General features: G+C 33.9%; 1 protein-coding gene across 12 annotated transcripts in view; it reads left to right on the top strand.

Annotated features, from left to right (window-relative positions):
• Positions 1–18490, top strand: part of TASOR (transcription activation suppressor) — a 48502-nt gene that overhangs the window by 1516 nt on the left and 28496 nt on the right. For 11 of the 12 annotated variants that reach the window (XR_014251085.1, XM_082414170.1, XM_082414173.1 and 8 more), the window contains exons 2-11: positions 7129–7274; positions 9242–9334; positions 10094–10166; positions 10589–10680; positions 11167–11328; positions 12972–13096; positions 15142–15173; positions 15912–16017; positions 16891–16994; positions 17075–17178. Coding sequence is in view for 11 of the 12 variants with exons in the window: in XM_082414170.1 (XP_082270296.1) it covers positions 7129–7274; positions 9242–9334; positions 10094–10166; positions 10589–10680; positions 11167–11328; positions 12972–13096; positions 15142–15173; positions 15912–16017; positions 16891–16994; positions 17075–17178 (1037 nt within the window). In the remaining variant the exon portion in view is untranslated. The remainder of the gene's footprint in view (positions 1–7128; positions 7275–9241; positions 9335–10093; positions 10167–10588; positions 10681–11166; positions 11329–12971; positions 13097–15141; positions 15174–15911; positions 16018–16890; positions 16995–17074; positions 17179–18490) is intronic. The other variant, XM_082414172.1, reaches the window with a different exon arrangement.

Here is an 18490-nt window from a genome sequence, read left to right as displayed (position 1 = left end):
ATTTAGTCAATTTAAAGCCTCTTTTTGTTTTAGTGCGTGGTTCCGTTTTTCAGATTTACTTTGGAAAGTAATAGGAATTTTCTTATTTGCGGAAAACGTTTTTTATTTGTATCTTGAATCTTGGTAAAGAGACTCTTGAATGAAGCATGTGCTTCCTCTTGCCATGTGCATAACCAGCTACATTTGCACACCTGAAATTGTTAGCCTTCTGTCAGTAAGATACAAATAAAGTCAAATTGTTAATTTCTATTTGGATGATAAAGCCAGGGAAGTCCTTGGTGTGAGAAACCATGTTGAGAAAGATGAAGTTACCTTTTGTCCACTGGCATGCAGAATGTTTCTAGAAGTATCTTTTAAGTGAGTTAATGTAATACATTTTAGGGTTCAAGAGAATTCTTGTAAAGGTCAAGTTTATCAATCCTTTTGGTTTAGTTAAGATGTATAGTCTATATGAGGAAAATTAGATTTCATCCTAAGTTATCAATTGGTAGAGAATAGGTTGGAAGTAGATTCAGATGGGCTCTGGTTATAGGATCAAAGTAGGAGATTGAATTTTTTTCTTTTTTAAAAATTTTTTAGCTTGCTACAGTTTTGAAGTCCGTTTTTTTAGGGTTTTAAGCAAAACAAAGCATGAGGTACCTCCTTTTAATTTTTGATAGGACCAGGAAATTGGCATAAAACCCATTTGGGTTGAAATGTGGGAGGGCACTAGGAAATGTTGAAAGGCACTGTTTGCATGTGTGTTGTTTTTTTTTTAATTAGATAAATCCAGAGGTTGCTGTAAAATAGACTTCATTGAACACATTAAAAGTAGATAATAATTGAGGAATTAGGAAATATAAAACCTAGTTGTTTTTGTTTTCTCCCCTGAGCCTGATGCTTCTTTGGGGGAAATTTGTTACCTTTCTCCTCTTAGGGACGTTTTGGTAAGGAAAATATAACACAGTGGACTTTTTTCATGTTTAGTGAAAGAGTAATTTTTAACTTGTCTACATATTTGTACACTGAGCAGCAGCTGTTCAAATAGTGCAATAGCGATCTAAATAGCAATTTTAAAACTTAAATAAGCAGCTTTTTACCATCATGGACTTCATCCTGTCCAACCTGAAAAGAGTTAATACTTGGTGATAGAATTTAATAGAAAAATATAACTTTTCATTAAAAAAATGCTTTATCAGAAACAGTGCGGCAGGTACTGCTAGTTTCACACTTGATCCCAAGATAATCTCCTCTTGGAAGACTTGAAAGGTATCACTTTATGTATAGGATTTGGCTAGGTATTAGTGGTGTGGTCATCTGAGTCTTTTATCATGAATATTAGATCATTTTCAGTAGATAACTCTGCTTGAACTTTTCAGTATCAAAGGTTCTGTTGCATTCGTATTTTAATATGGCAGACCTTTGCTTGTGACTGCTTTTCCAGTGAAATTTAAGATTAGGACTCATGTTTTTGGTAGCTTAAAGGTAAACCTTTGTGAGTGTAACTTGACTCAGTTCTTTTATTGGTCTTCACAGTAGCATAACATCCAAAATACTGCCATTCTAATTAATATTGGCAAACACTTTATAGTGCTTAATAAGTTATAGGCATTGTTCTAAGCAGTTTATATGTACTAACTAAATCTCAGTAATCCTATGTGGTAGGTACTATTCCCATTTTACAGATGGGGAAACTGAACTACTGAGGTAAATAACTTGCCCAAGGTTACACAGCTAGTAAATCGTGGAGTTGGAATTTGCACCTAGGTGTAGAGTACTTCTTATTTTTTATTGTAGGAAAGTTTTAGTTCACTTAAAAAAATTTTTTTTTAACAGCTATTAAATTTAGTGATGTTTAGTATGTCTTCATCCCTGGGGAATTTTGAGATTCAGAAATTATATTCATTAGAAAATTAACACATTTAATCAGTACTCACAGATTAAGTGATCTGTTGACTGGAAGAGTAAGATTTTACTCTTTGTGATCTATGTGCTATTCTGTTTACTTATTGGCTGGGCTACTTTCTGTACTGTAAGGAGTCACTGTTACATTTAACCAAATTGTGGAATTGCACTTTGTCAGTAGATGTTTCACTATTGCCTTCTTTTACTCTAAAATCTGATAGTGTAAGTCATCAAAAGTAAATTAAAATCAGTAATTGTATTTGATATAATTTTTCCCTCCAGAGGTCTTGGGAAATGAAGTAGTAATGATTCACTTTCTGGAAAATGTTTATTGGTTAATACTTTATGTAGGGCACAAGATTAATTGCTCTCATGCATCTGCATCTCATGCAGGTGCATCGCAAACTAAATGCTCTTACGCACCTGCATCCATACTGGTCTAGTTCAGGAAAATTAAAGGCCAATTCTCCTCCCAAATCCCCATCTTTTCCCACAAAATTTGGAGTTGTCTTTTTGAAGACTTTGGGGTTGAGTCTCTTTCTTAAGGAAATTTGCATGATGTTCTGGTAGTGGTATATGAATGGCTTGGTTCTAAGTACCACATTTTTCCCTACATAGAAGTAAATCTGAGCAGGAATGTACAGGCAGAATCCAGTCATCCACATAAAACGTTTGATAGGCTCATATAAATTCTAAGTAATGGAGGTAAAACTTTCTTTGACATATTCCCCAGTCCAAAAAAAGTCAAGTTTCATATTTGTTATCTCTCTAGATCTCTGCTAGAATGTTTATTCCTGATTCTGCACTATGTTCAATCATGAGTAGAGATGAATCACCCATTCCTACAGTATTATGTCTGTAGTAATTTTATTAGACTGAAGAAAAATGATTTTTAAAATGTCTAAATTATCATGAGGAACAAATGGATATTCATTGTATTTTAGTCATTAATATCCATAGATATCAGAGAGATGGATTCAGAGAGAATTGCAGACCAATGAGATCCGCAGTCTACTCTTTGCTATTTCCTTTTCTTCCGTGAATTACTTTAAATTGGAATGTATATTTTGGAATTTCCCTTGGTATATTTTGATAACACTGGTGCATCTTTTTTTAAAAGTTTAGCTTGTTGTTACACTTATGATTTTTTTTTTTAACATATACACATAAACAATACAAACACAAAGAGTGGCATTGACACTAAATGAGTTGGTAAAAGTAGTTGAGGAAAAATGTTCCTTTGACTAAGAAACAAAGCTACTATTTGGTGACCTTAATTTTATGTCTATTCCAGCTGCTTAAATTTAACATTTAATTCTTAGTATGTTTTGTATGCTACCAGTAATATAAAATACTCAGTTCTAGTTGTGGTTCTGTGATACAGTCAGTTTCCTCATTTGAATTATAAATCTCCAAGTGCCTTTCTAAATCTTTTCTTGAACCTCATAAAAACACATCTATAAAAGGGCCCTCCCATGATGGTCTAATGGTTAAGACTTCGTGCTTCCACTGCAGGGGGCACAGGTTTGATCCCTGGTTGGGGAACTAAGATCCTGCATGCCATGCAGTGTGGACAAAAGAGAAAAAAAAAATGATGAAAACACATCTATCATCAGTTTTGTCAATAGAAAAGCCTTGTGAATTATCAGAAATCAACTCAGTAACTATCTTTCTGACATGAATTTGATGGAAGCACTGTAAATAAGCAAAAGTATATATTAATGTCTGGAAGAATTATTACGACTGCTGTTAACCTTTATAAACCAAAAAAAGGGTGTGAGTTATGGCTTTTGGCCCTGTTAAATGCACTAAATGAGAAAGAAATACTAAGAAATGAGATTCAAAAGAAGACATAAGAGGGTAGAAAGAGCATTCTAGACATCAAATTCTTTTATTGCTAATTTCCATATAGCTAATATAATTTCTTGGTCTACGATAAGGAAACAATTCTGTTTTTCCAGCTCTTGTAATGATTTGTTTCAGCACTTATACACCCACATACATCTTTTACTTATAGTTCAGGAAACAAGATTTGCAGCTAGGGAGCCTGATTTTGAATTCACACCTGCCCTATTCACGTATTAACCTTGGGCCAAGTTAACTGTTAGCTTAGTTTCATTTGTGAAATGGGCATAATGAACTTCATAGGGTGGTTTTGATGATTAAATGAGATAATGCATATAAAGCTTTTAGTACAGTACCTGAAAAGGAATAATGAGCCACTAATTGTTAGACTCAAAAATTGTCAGAATCCAGAGAACAGGATTCTGACTTCCTTATGTGAAATGGATGATAAATATATAAAATGTTCTGTTCCCCTACGGGTAGTTACAGGTTTATTTATTATTATTGCCTCAAATGATGACCCATAATACTGTGATGTGTATATGTTTTCTTTAAAAGAAGTGACAGGATGTGTTGATCAGGTATGTCCTTTAGAGGATGATTAAGGACAAAATAGACCACCAGGGAATGTACATTCAGAACATGAACTGGTTATATATATATATATATATATATATTTTTTTTTTTTTTTAATTTATGGCTGTGTTGGGTCTTCGTTTCTGTGTGAGGGCTTTCTCTAGTTGTGGCAAGTGGGGGGCCACTCTTCATCGCGGTGCACGGGCCTCTCACTATCGCGGCCTCTCTTGTTGCGGAGCACAGGCTCCAGACGCGCAGGCTCAGTAGTTGTGGCTCACGGGCCTAGCTGCTCTGCGGCATGTGGGATCTTCCCAGACCAGGACTCGAACCCGTGTCCCCTGCATTGGCAGGCAGATTCTCAATCACTGCGCCACCAGGGAAGCCCCACTGGTTATATTTCTAAACTACTGTTACCAGCACATTGACTTGAAATCTTTAAAAATAGTTACAGCATAATTTTATTCTTATAGAAATTGATAATTGGGAAGAGAAACTAGAAATTATAACTTTGGCCTAACTAGTAAAGCCAACTGAGGTATTTGAAATATAAAATACCTAATAGGACACAGGTATTGTTAGACCTAAAATCTTGCACCTTTTTCTGTATTTTTATTCACAAGAATTTTTTTCACACTGGCAGTCTACTTGAGTACTACTTGAGGTGACTCTAGGACATTGGAATGAAACAGAAATGTTAAGTACTTTTTTGAGAATAATTTGAAAGTTAATTTCTATATAAGTTTATATGATTTAACTTGAATCTTTCACTTTTGGTTAGATTGACAGTGGAAATAGTGTTGGAATAGCTTAGCTAAGGAAAATGATTTCATTTTGTAGATTGTAAAATTTCATAGAAATTTAAAGCTACTTCTTTTGATACTTCTTTTTGGCACATCTTTAGATACCTGAAGTCACTTGTTAGTTTAGAAACATAAAAATCAATCATACATAAAACCCAACTTTAAGAATCATGCTTGGCTCATTTTGGATGTGAAAGCCTATGAAAACTATTCCACATGCTGTTTTCCCTCACAAAATTTTCCAGTTTAGTTGGGGACAGACACAAAGATAAAACGTTTTCTCCTACTGTATTCTATAAAACAGATTTGAATTGAGAGAATGGATTTCTCTGTTTTTTGAGCTTTCATTTTGTTTTATATATCACTGAATGGTTGAATTTTTGACACCTAATTTAAAATGACAACAGTCATATTTTGGTAGTTTAGAATATATTTGTATTCAATATAAAAAAATCCTGACAGAGTTTATTCTCATCTTCACTCACTCAATCATTCAACTTGTGGCCAGTGCCGCAAGAAAAGATAGAGTAATGAACAAGGCAGATATAGTTCCTCCTCTCATGGAGCTTACAATCAATAGATTATTGAGTATATCCATCTGCTATAAATTTTATTATAGGACACTCTGTGTTTAGTAGTTCTTTAGTTCTTTTTGAGTGTTTTTTTTCCTGCTTACTCCTACTGTCTTTATTGCATTATTATAAGTATGTTGATTTTATCCCCACTGCCACCTTTTTTAGTGTGCAATTCCAAAGTAGTGGGAATCATTTGTTCTATATACATTCTCTCATTGAAAGCTACATTTTTACAGGCACTTTTGTAATATATACATGGTTTGGTGGATGAATGGATATGTCATTTGACATTGTAGGGAATACAGTAAAAACAGCTGCTCTCTAGTACCTTTGAGAGTATGTACAAGTAGAACACTGCTTTCAGTAGTGGCCTAAAAGTATTTTGAATGACATTTATTGACTATATATAGTATCTTGAAAGAAATTAAGGTAATAGCATATAACATAAGTTCTATGAATACTTCTATCTACAGTGAAAAATAAGTGGTTCCTTTTGGTTTGGGGAAGGTACATATATAGACTTGATGTTTGAAATTTATAAGTTAAATTATTTCATGCGTAAAGTGGAAATTTGAGGTTATTAGGCTACTGTTTGAAGAACAAATTGTATATTTGACTTAAGTATTTTAAAAATTAAAGGGAGTGTGCAGTAGTTGGTGGAGTGGGGAATAAAAACTTTTTTACTTTGCACCAGGTGCTGTGCTTAGAGCCTTTTCCACGTGTTGTCTTATGTGCCATATGGCATATAGTGGTTATTAGGATAGCTGGAGTTCTCCTTTTTACTGAAGAAAGTACTGAGCTTGTTTTGTTAAGTAATTGATTTACCCAAGGTCTCCCACAAAGCCAGTAAATGCTAGACCTGATATTTGTGTCCTGGTTTGTCTCCAAAGTTCCACATCTTTCCATTTCACCAAGTTTTCATAGTAAATATCCTCCTACTTTATATTGGTAATACAAGAAGCTAATGGATGCAGCATATCTTATTCTAACTTTAGTATTAAAAACCAGATAGAATCATTTTATTGTATAGACAGCTAAGTGTCTTAAATGTTTTTATGCTTTTACTTATGGCATAAGCATTTCATTTGCTGAAATAAATGGTCCTAGACATACTACCTAAATGTAACGTAAAATAGGAGTTGAGGCAAGTTGAGTTCATGCACAGGTTCTTATGAGCGTCTTTAAGCAGTTTAGGTTGCCTAGTGTAGCATCCCCTAAGTTTTGCAAAATTGTAACTTCCTTTTCTGTATGTGTAATGCCAGATGCTCACTGCTGAAGAGTTTTTTCTTCAATGAATTAATAAGTATCTCTTTCGCATATCACCAAATAAGATAGCCTTGATGCTTTTTTTTTTAACTTTATTTAAAAGTTACATTAACAAAGCCACAAAAATATAAAAAACTACCTTTAAGATGGAATCTTAAAATTAATACTGTTTTTTATTTTAGCACTTTTTCAGCCATTAACTCCAGGCTCTCGGGAATTTGAAGATGTTTTAAATATTCTCCACTCATCTTACCTTGAGCCAACTTCAGTAACAAATTTTAACTACAGACGTGCTTGCTTGATACATAATGAGCTTTTGGAAAAGGAGGTATGTTTTGTTTTTGTTTTAAATTTATTTATTTTTATTTATTTTTGGCTGTGTTGGGTCTTCATTGCTGCACGCGGGCTTTCTCTAGTTTCGGCGAGCGGGGGCTACTCTTCGTTGCTGTATGCAGGCTTCTCACTGCAGTAGCTTCTCGTTGCAGAGCATGGGCTCTAGGTGTGCGGGCTTCAGTAGTTGCAGCATGCAGGCTCAGTAGTTGTGGCTCACGGGCTCTAGAGCACAGGCTCGCTAGTTGTGGCGCACGGACTTAGTTGCTCCGTGGCATGTGGGATCTTCCCGGACCAGGGCTTGAACCCGTGTCCCCTGCATTGGCGGGTGGATTCTTAACCACTGCGCCACCAGGGAAGTCCAGGAGGTATGTTTTAAATTGTGCTTTTTGTAAGATTCTTCAGAACCAGTTAATAGCCTGGAATTTGTTTTACTTTCTTCCTTTTCTTTAAAAATGCTAAAGTTCTTAGGAAAGCCAAATTATGGAGGGGAAAAACAAGTTTTAAATGACATGTTGTTTTCCCTAAACACTGTTGATATTGCACTACATTTATCTGTTCTGTTAAATTAACGTGTGATTGTGTAAGATAACTTCTTTTACTAACAATGAATCTTAAGCATAGGGCTAGCTTATTGTATAATGGCTTAATTGTAAATTCATTACAAGGCTTTTTGCTCTTTCAAGCGTATGTTAGTTAAATGGAATCTCTAAGAGCATATTATGTCTAAATTGGACGGTTAATGAAATAAAATACGTATTTTTTTTTTTTTAGGATATGCTTAATTTTTTCCCCAGTTATTGCCTGGTAATTGAATTATCTTAATATCATTAGTAGAAATTCTTAGTGAAAAAGTGAGAACAAAGGGGAATAGTTGAGCCTGTTAGGTAGTGAATTTAAGTTTCATATACAAATTAGAATCTTTTTTGAGTTTTGATTTAGGAAAAGCCATAATAATCCTGAGGTAATACAAATGAGATGTTTAGAAATATTTGATGTGTATATTGCTTTCTAATGTACATGAAATACTATTAATTTTGTACTTTTATAGGTTGGTTAATCTAGTGCTATGAGAATTTAACTTTGAAAGGATCCCTAAAGTGGATGAATGTTACCGGCTCCCAGAGGATATTAAAACCTTGGTAGTTTGATGTGGTTTCATGATATGATAGGGATTATTTGTCAATTTTATATGAAAATTTAAAGATTCATTAATTATATTATTGAAGATCAGTAATAGCCTGAACATGGCATGTAAATCTGTTAGGTATGGGCTCCATATCTATTTGCTTGTATCTAAAAGTGAAAGCCAGCAGTTTAGGGTGACTTACAGTTCAGATGTACTTAGATCAAGTCACTCTTTTATCCTGGAAATGGGTATGGAGCATGGCTTATGTACTTGGCACTGAAAATATAATTGTAAAGAAATGAAACATTTTTCCTTGTCCTAATTGAGTTTATAGTTTAGAAGTTGGTCATTAAACAGAGATTTATTAAACCACCTATATGCAGTGTTCCGTGTTAGGTAAAATGAGAGATCCAAAGATAATCAAAAAATGAACTTAAAAATCTATGGGAGAGTTGGAGTGTGGTAAGATTTTAATAGAAATTTAGTTAAAATTGTTTAGCACTAGATGCTTATTTGACTATATTGTAAGGATAAAGAGCCAATTATAATGGGAAAAAATGAAGTGCAGAAATTACAGGGAGAGAAAAGATAATTTCCACTTTGGTAGATATGGATTTTTTTTTTTCTTTTTTTGCCATGCCTCGTGGCTTGTGGGATCTTAGTTCCCTGGGCAGGGATCAAATCCAGGCCCCCAGCCGTGGAAGCGCAGAGTCCTAACCACTGGACTGCCAGGGAATTGCTGATTTGGAATTTCTTTGAAATAAAATTCCTGAAACTCTTAGCTTGAAAAACATAATCACATACTAAGGAGGAGTTATAGATTTAATTTCATTTAGTTTACAGAAAAGCGAAGAGAACTGAAGTTTGATGGTCGTTTAGATAAAGAACTTTCAGAATCCTATGCATTTCTGATGGTTGATCGGTATCAGGTAAGTGAACCCATTTTATAAAAAACAATTTGAAAGTGCTTCCATTGTAAGTTACCTAAATTTGCAATTAATCAATACACTTGATTTTTTTTTTTAACATCTTTATTGGAGTATAATCGCTTTACAATGGTGTGTTAGTTTCTGCTTTATAACAAAGTGAATCAGTTATACTATACACTTGATTTTTATAAACTAACAATTTTTTGATGTGTAAATGGAAAAAATGACTTAGTGCAAGGTATTTCATTGTTTTATAATTTACTTTTCAAATATGTTCATTTTTTCTTTGATCAAACCTAATTTTCCCCCCTGGAATGTGCTTGATAGTAAATAATTTTTCCTTTATTAAAGTAGGTTATCTTCTATATTACTGATTCTTCTATATTACTGATTATATGTGCTGGGAACTATTTTTTCTCCTTTGATGGAAGATGTTTTGAGGTGGAGTTAATTTCTCTTTAAATACTTTGCCAGTACTAATTCTTTCTAAAAGGGGATATTTATATATATGAATGGCATGAATTCTGAGTGTATGTCAGACCTGGCATAAACAAAAATAGATGCCAACTATGGTTACATTGGAAGTATAAGTCAGTTTCACATTAATATTTAGTCATAAACTAGCATGTATATGTATAATTTCTGTAATGTAAAAAAAATATAGTTTAGAAGCTTGGATTTTACTTAAAACAAGTTTACAAACTGTCTTTTCACATTTTTAATGTATTGACTGTAAGATGAAATGTTTTGTTTATGTAGGTTCAGAGCATATGTGAAAAAGGATTACAGGTGGGCCAGTCCAAAATAACAATTCTTGGCAGTCCTTCCATGGGTAATCTTTTTTCTTTTTTCATTTACCTACTACTAAGTTGCCCTTTAAAAATATATTATCTAATTTCGCTGTTGTCCTTATAATTAAATTCATGTATGCTGTGCCATGTTCCCAGAAAGAGAGACTAGTTTCAGGTTCTGCAATGAAAACCAGTTTTATCCTTTGTTTCTGATTTTGCATAGTTCCAATTAAACAAGGGTTATCTTTTTTTTTTAATGTCTTAGTCTAGTCCTAGTGATTTTGAAAAATTTGGTTTTTCATGTTTTTTCTAGTTTTATTTTTTGCTTTGGTTAAATATCAGCTATCATTACATTTTTTTTTAAAAGGTGTCATACCTTTTATCTCTTATTATGTTAAATATTTGGACTTTTTATATTTGTGTCCATATTAAAATAAAACTTTAATTTTTCCCTCTTTGCTAGGTGTCTATCTTTGTAGGTATGCTGATTTATTACAAGCTAATCCTTTGGAAGCTGGGGCAGTGGGCGATGTTGTTATTTTTAAAATAATGAAGGTAATTTCAACTTTTACATTTCATATATCAAAGACAGCATTTGACTTGGATTTTAGTCGACCCTGTCTTTAGGGGTTTGATTGAATTAAAAACCAGTGCTTGCTTGTGTTTGGTGTATAAAGATACTTTGAGAGTGGTTTGCCATCTTTAATCTGAGCTTTCTGAGCTTTAGAGTTTGCTTTCTTTTCCAAAGAAAATACTGAAGAGAGGGAAATATGTTGGTAATGTTATTTAAGCTAGTGAAGTGTTGTGAAGAAAATTTTTATTTCCGTGTATTAAATTCAAACAAGCTTTTTTTTTTTTTGGTTAACTTTTTCTTACTGCTTTGATATTAGTAAAAAGTGTTGGGTATTACTTTATTACCAGCTTTAAAGGAAAAAAACTGTTGTTATAGGTAATCTATATTCAAAGAGTTATTCTATAATGTTAATGTCATACAGTCAGTAATTAGGTTTTGGTGGACTTAAAAGGTTTTCTGTATTTTAGGGTAAAATAAAGAGTATATATGACCCCATGGGTGTAAAAAGTTTGGAATCTATATTAAATAAAAGTGCTTTGGACCCAACACCAAAGCATGAATGTCATGTGTCGAAGAATGCCAATAGAATTACATCACTTTTGGCTTATAGAGCTTATGAGCTTACTCAGGTAAGTACCTGGATCAATTTTAGTGTTATGACCTCGTATCAGTTTGTCACTAAATCCTTTAAAATGTCTCCCTTTCAGTTCTCTCTGCCACCACACTAGACTCTGGTTTCCACTTACCACTGCTAGACTCCAGTGTCTCTCACTGCTATTTGTTCAGTGTTTCCAAGATAGCTCAGAAACATAACAGTGGCCCCCCTTAGACTTACAGTGATATTCAGATTCCTTAGCCTAGCTAGCTCTCCCTGCCTGTAGACTGTGACCTCCAGCCTGTTTTTTGTATAATTCCTGCCCTCAACGATCTCATTTCCTCTTGAAGCCTTGGTTTCTCCTGGCCTAGAAAGATCCTGTCTAATAAAATATTGCTCATTCTTTAAGGTAAAGTTAAAGCCCTTTGAATTACCTTAATTCATATCACTTTGTATTATTGATTTGGTAGATATTTTCTATTTTTATTAGTATTTTTCTAAAATGCAAACTTAGAATTCATTCTTTAAATTTTATTCAGATGTAATTGATTTATAGTAAACTACACATATTTAAAAGTGTATTTAATGAATATCAGTCATTGTGTTTTTATATGTTGTTTGACTATAATGTTACTCTTTTTAACAAATGTATAAAAAATGTGTATATCTAAACGGATTGTATGTGAAAAGTGGTGGTGCTAACCTCCCTGGAAATGTTCTTTCTTTTTCTTTTCTTTGATTTTTACTTTATTTACATAAAATAAAGTTTATTCTTGCTCTTTTCTTTTTGAAGAATCTCAGTGGGCAAGACCTATTGTTGGGGGCTTTTAGCAAAAATTATATTCACCAAAGTCATCTGGGCTGACTCATTTGATTACCTTCTGGACAGTAGTATTAGTAGATATGAAATATAACTATAAAGTAATTACTGGTTTTTCTAGCAGAACTTGTAAATTGGCTTGATGTTTCCAGAAAAATTCCAGGCATTTTTAGAGCAACAGCAACATTATTGAAATCAGTAGTTTCCCAAGAGAATGGACTTTGAAGGACAGTGCTTTGTTTGTAAACTAGGGCATTCTTTTTAATGAAAATCCCTAGACTGCAGGTCAGAAAACCCTAATCTAATGAATGTTGTGAAGGGGAGAGGCAGATAGATAGGGTAATAGGAAGAGGTTCAGCTGCCTTTGTCACCTATGTTTGTAATCTCTGCCACCTCCCCTTTGTTGCTTTGTCTGCAGTTGGAGTCAAAAATGTGTTTTTCTTTTGAAATAATGAGCAGAATGCTAGGTTTGCTTGAGATTGTGTTCTTAGTATTTTACTTTTGTATCAAATTGGTTTTTCTGGGCTGACCTGGGAGCTTAGGCTCCATTTGTTTCATTTTCATGAGGAAATTTGTTGCGCATTCCCACTGGTCAGTTCTTCAGAAGTAAACTTTTGGAATACCTATTAGTATCCTGGCATCTGATATATATATAGAAGCAGAATATTTTATATCATAAAATAAATATAAAGTACAAATTATTTTAATTAAATTGACAAGCAGTGCTTAAAGATATCTTTCATTAAAGGTACTTAAGTGGTATTGTGTTTCTCAGAAATCAGGCAGGTAATTGTAAGATTCCACTGTCTACTTCTTGCCTTCTTAAGGAAGTTAATTTTGCATTTTCTTATTTTTAGTATTATTTTTATGAGTATGGCTTTGATGAGCTAAGGCGAAGACCGAGACACGTGTGTCCATACGCAGTTGTGTCTTTTACTTATAAAGATGATATACAGACTCCGAAGTTCGTACCTTCATCAAGGTAAGACTCATGAATTTTAGACGTCACCCAGAATGGTATATAACACGTATCCTGCACTTCTGAGTTAGGAGGAACACTTTGTATTTCTTCCCATTTTCTTTCCTTCTCTTGAAATTAATTAGATTCATGAATGTTGATGATGACTTTTAAGAAGTCAGTTAGAAGGACAGATACTTAACTGTGTGGAAATAAAAACTAAAATTTACTTAAACCTCACTGGTTAACCTTTTTTTCCTGATATTGAAGGTTTGTGTAGCTGCATAAATGCAGTTGGTTTTTTGGGGGTTTTTTTTGGCCATGTCATGTGGCATGCAGGATCTTAGTTCCCTGATCAGGGATCAAACCCGTGACCCCTGCAGTGGAAGCTCGGAGTCCTAACCACTGGACCACCAGGGAATGTCCAAATGCAGTTTTGTTTGTTTGTTTGATTTTGTTTTTTTGTTTTTGACTGTGCTGTGAAGCGCGTGGGATCATAGCTCCCAGACCAGGGATCGAACCTGGGCCCTGGGCAGTGAAAGCACAGAGTCCTAACCTCAGGACTGCCAGGGAATTCCCCAAAATGCAGTTTTTAAAAGTGAAATTTTGTGTATTAGCTCTCCTGGAAATGGGGAGCTTCTACAAATCCTCAGCCCCATCTCAAACCAGTTAAATCAAGTATTTATGAAGGAGCCTAGGCTTTGGTAGTTTTTACACGCTTCCAGGTGATTCTGATGGTCAGTCAGAGTAAATTGCCATTGATGATTTCTTACAAGCTCTAATATGAGGTGACCAAGTACAAATCAGTTTCTTTCCCCGCCCCTCACCATGGGGTGATTCCAGAAAATGTTTTGGCAAAATTGAATAAGTAGATTTACAGAGATGTAGGTGAAACAGTTAAATATCTACTTATTTTTACTTTGAGTTCCCAGATTTAAAGTCATGCATGATATCTAGTAATTTAGAAATACTGCAGTTTTAAAAAGCCACATTTCATGAAACAGACATTTTTGAGGTCAACCTTTTAATCAGTTTTCAGATCAGATTGTCTTGTCTTCATTTAAGTTGTTTGAGGTGCAGCACTTTTTTTTGGTCAGTGAATAGCCCTGGAAACCATCCACAGCCACAAGTACTGATTTGCATAATATCCTGACAGTTGTGTTTTTCTTTCATTCTTTTTTTTTTTCCGGTGGCTCTATATTTGTGATCTTCATGATACATTTACTATAGTGCCTTTCAACAGTGATTTTTAAAAGACACCCAGCACTTAATTATAAGGTCGTACCCCCAGGAATAATGATTGTCTGTTAATTTTCTTTGCCTCTTTGATTTTATCTGTTGACCCTCCATATCATTTAAAATGAACATCCTTGTGTACCTTGAATGCTGCCATGAATGCTTCTGCCTCTGCATTTGCTATTCCCCCTGATTCCTCAATTAGCTGCATAGTTTACAGTGTCAGTGAGACCTTCTGTGATTTTTTTTTTGAAACCTATGTACCCCTAGTTTCTTTCTTCCTTTTCTTCCATAGCACTTAAAACGATCATCATCTGGTAAACTATATACTTACTTTTTTTTTTTTTTTTATACTTACTTTTTGATTGTTGTCTGTCTTCCTTATGAGACTGTAAGCTCTATGAAGGCAGGGGTTTTGTTCATCCCTGTAATTGTTACCCAGAACTGTGCCTAGTAAATAATAGAAGCTTAGTAAATATTTAAGTATGATTGAGGCTATTTCCTCAAATCTCATCACCAAAATAAAGTAATTGACAGAGACTTTAAAGGACTATATTCTCTCCTGATGGATATTTTTGGGAAAAACAGCTCCCTTAAATTTGGGAAAATATGGTAATTTGAGCCAAGTAAGTGATTCTGATTTCTCTGAGTAGACTTGGATTTATTAAATGTTGTAATAAGTAATTTGTTCTTCATACTGGAAGGGAAGGATTTAATTCTCTTGTACAGTATCCCATTAAAAAATAGCATTTCTGTCAATGCCCTGAATGTTAACTTTCATGTTGTTAGCAATCAGTAATATTTCTTTTTTCTTTTTAAAAATTTATTTGTAGATCTAACAGCTTTAATGCAGATAGAAACACAGGTAAGATTCTTATATTTCTTTCTTTTAGTTTTATAAATCGAAAGAATAAGTATGTAGAGTAAAAAAATTAATAAGTTAAGTACTTTGTTTTATTTTTATAATGAATGAGAATCTGCAAAGTATGAAAAAGCTCGAGGCCATGTTATGATGTAGCATCAACATTTGGTCATCCAAACTTAAGGTCTCCTTTGAGAATCTGCTGGTACTGTGAATACATCAAAGAATTTTAGCACTTTGATTGATAAAGGTAAAAAATAGAACAAGTTTCACAACTCAGCCTTTTAAAAGTATTAACTTCATCAGAGGTGTAGAATTTAGAAGAGAGAGAAGATTAAAAGCAATATTGACACTTTCTATCTTCAAGTTTCTCTGCAATGAGAAGAGCGCAAGTGGAAGCTGTAAGACGTTGTGAGGGATTCATGTAGTTAACTGGATTTAGTATGGTCTCCTTTGGGGGAAATAGGAGGGCAGTACTGTATTGTCTTTGCTCCTCAGCTTTCTGATATGAGGACATTTAGGCAAATAAATTTGTTATTTTCATCTGGAATAATTTTGTAGGGGAAAAGATACCTGAATCAAAAATCCTAGTATTTGAATTCCCTGTAAATAGAAATGTCAAGGTTTCTTTTGGTGGTTCTACTTAAACTGTGTTTCTGGATGTTTTTCCCTTTAGTTCTAGTAAATATTTGCTTCTGGGCTGCCAAGAGGCTGAGTTGTGTCATTATTCTTTTTATTTAGATAAATTTAACTACACGTTGTGGAAAGGACAGCTTTTAAATAAAGGAAAGCTTTTGTGTTATATTTCTCTGAGGTCAGCCACTCGTGCTTTTTTGCCTATCAAGCTGTAAGTATGTTATATTACAAGAAAATAGCAGTTAGTAGTTGCTAATTATTCAGTTCTTACTTACAATTAAAATTCCTTTTTCTAACTTACATTTAAATTTTACTTTGATCCATAAGAACTTACATATAAACAATGGTTTGTTTTAAAAAAGATTGATCTGATAACTTTGGAAACTTAGTTGGCAGAATGAGCCCTCTGCTTTTCTGTCTTGATTTGCAGATGGGCTAAATAGTTATACACATTTATGGCATAAGATTTTTTCTTAGTGATTTTAAATATTAAAAGTATTTTTCAAAGTTTTGTCCTAATTAGATATATTTTTCATTTAGCAATTTGAACATGATAGACTTAAAAGATATCAGTTCTTTGTTGGAAACAGCTTGATGTGGTGAGTTAAGTTAAAATTTATATGCTGTTTTCAGTCCTGTGCAACATATGTTGGAATAGAAAGGTTTAAAATGATCTTTTGCTACCACCACAGTAAGCATTATGGGTCCCCATAAATGGTTGAAGATTAATTTAACTGTTCATACTTGAATTGCATTTAATAAGATGACAACTTTTTATCCTTTGTGGTTAGTAAAATTGGTATAAATAACGGTTAGCTTCTGGCTTAAAGATGGAAGGTTGGTAATATTGCTGGACAGTCTAGCTACCTATACATATATCTGAACTGCCCAAATCAAATATCAAGTATGATATTCATAAATATGCTCTTCTGTATTCCATCAAGATACTTGTGTGTGTGTGGGTGGGTGTGTGTGTGTGTGTGTGTGTGTGTGTGTGTGTGTGTGTGTGAGAGAGAGAGAGTGAGAAAATTGCTAGAGTTAAAAATACAGGTAAGGCAAATACGCCTTTTCAATTTTCTTTCAGTCCTGAGAAGTTAGATGTTGAAACAGTTATGAGTATTGATCATCTGAAACAGAAAATCCCTCCAGCGCTGTTTTATAAGGAAGCTTACTTAGGTCCATATGAAGGTAAAGCAGTTTAATTTTACTAAAATATATAAGAAGCAGACTTGATTTAAATATTTACTATGTATTTTTTCCTATGTCAGTTTTGAAGAATGGAATGTATTGCAGCCTCTATGAAGTTGTAGAAAAGACAAGAATTGGAAGTAACATGGAAAGTTTACTGCAAAAACTAGAGAAAGAAAAACTTGTGAGTGAAAGGTTTTAAAATGTTCCTCATTCTCCCTTAGACATATGCATATTAATAAGAGATTATGATAATATTTCAGTTTATTTCATTTTTGCCTCTGAACATAACGTAAGGTCTCTGTCTTTGTTGCTGCCATTTGATTAACAGTGTTTTACTGTGGCCTTTGGTACTTTTCTTTTTAGCCACGACACTAGATCCTCTATAGACCAGTCTTCCCCATGAAGTATCTTTATTATATTTTGTGACAGTGATATTCAACAAATATTTATTCATTATCACTTTTTTATGCAGGGTATATAGTTTGGTAAAGAATGAGGCAAGAGACTCTGTTTTCCTGGATTATGTGATAAATGGAGTTACTCAGATGTGCTTTGTTCCAGTAGAGACAGTGACATATTTGAAGATTCAAAAAGAACAAGGCGCCTGGTGAGGTTGAAAGGATAAAAACACTAGAGTAGTTGGGGGAAAGTGGTAGAACATGAGGCTAGAGAAGTGTGTATGTAGGGGGCTGTGTTCTGCAGTGTCATTCAGGCAGTGCTCGAATGTTTGGACATTTGGACTTGATCCTATAGCAATGGGTTTTAAAGAGTGGGATGAGGTTTTAATCGTGTATGCAATGTGATCAGATCTGTGTTTTGAAAATTTATCTTGGTTACTCTGTAGAGAGTGAATTGAAGGGGGGAGATGAGGTAGGAAACTATTACATTTAGAGGGTAATGATAGGTTGGATGAGAAAAGAAAAAGGAGACTGATTTAAGAGATATTTACTAAGTAGTATCTAATTTAGTAGGTATTGAGTATATCGAGTTTGGGTAGAGGGATTACTAGGTCAGGCAGCAGATTGTGATGGATTCAGGAATGAATGGAAAATGAATACATGATGCTAATATGTATAATTTAGCTGAAGGAGAGGAGGTGATTGCAGAGGAGAGTGGCTATTCCAAGGTTTCTGTTAACATGAGGTAGGTGAGCTCATGTTTAAGTGTTGATGGGACATTCCAGTAGAGAGAGAAGTTTTTTTGCACAAGTATGCCATTTAATACAAGTTTTCAGCTGTTGACTTCTTTTTACTCCTCATTTTGTTGAGCCTCGGTTTCCAGGTAGTCACATGGAGAGCTGTATCCGTGATTTTCAGAACCTGCAACTTCATAGATGGCTACGTAGAATTTTGTTGTATGCATATATATTTGCTTAACCAATCCATCGTTTATATTTAGATGGGAGGGTCAAATTATATACAAAACTCATAGGCAGAGTTTGTACACTTGTGAATTGATGGACACCTAGCAGTAACTTTTTGAGACCAGCTAGA

This window comes from Balaenoptera physalus, assembly GCF_965194825.1.
Source record: "Balaenoptera physalus genome assembly, chromosome: 11".
Classification (NCBI taxonomy): domain Eukaryota; kingdom Metazoa; phylum Chordata; class Mammalia; order Artiodactyla; family Balaenopteridae; genus Balaenoptera; species Balaenoptera physalus.
Note: the sequence above shows the minus strand (reverse complement) of the source record. Positions and strands in the feature narration are given on the sequence as shown.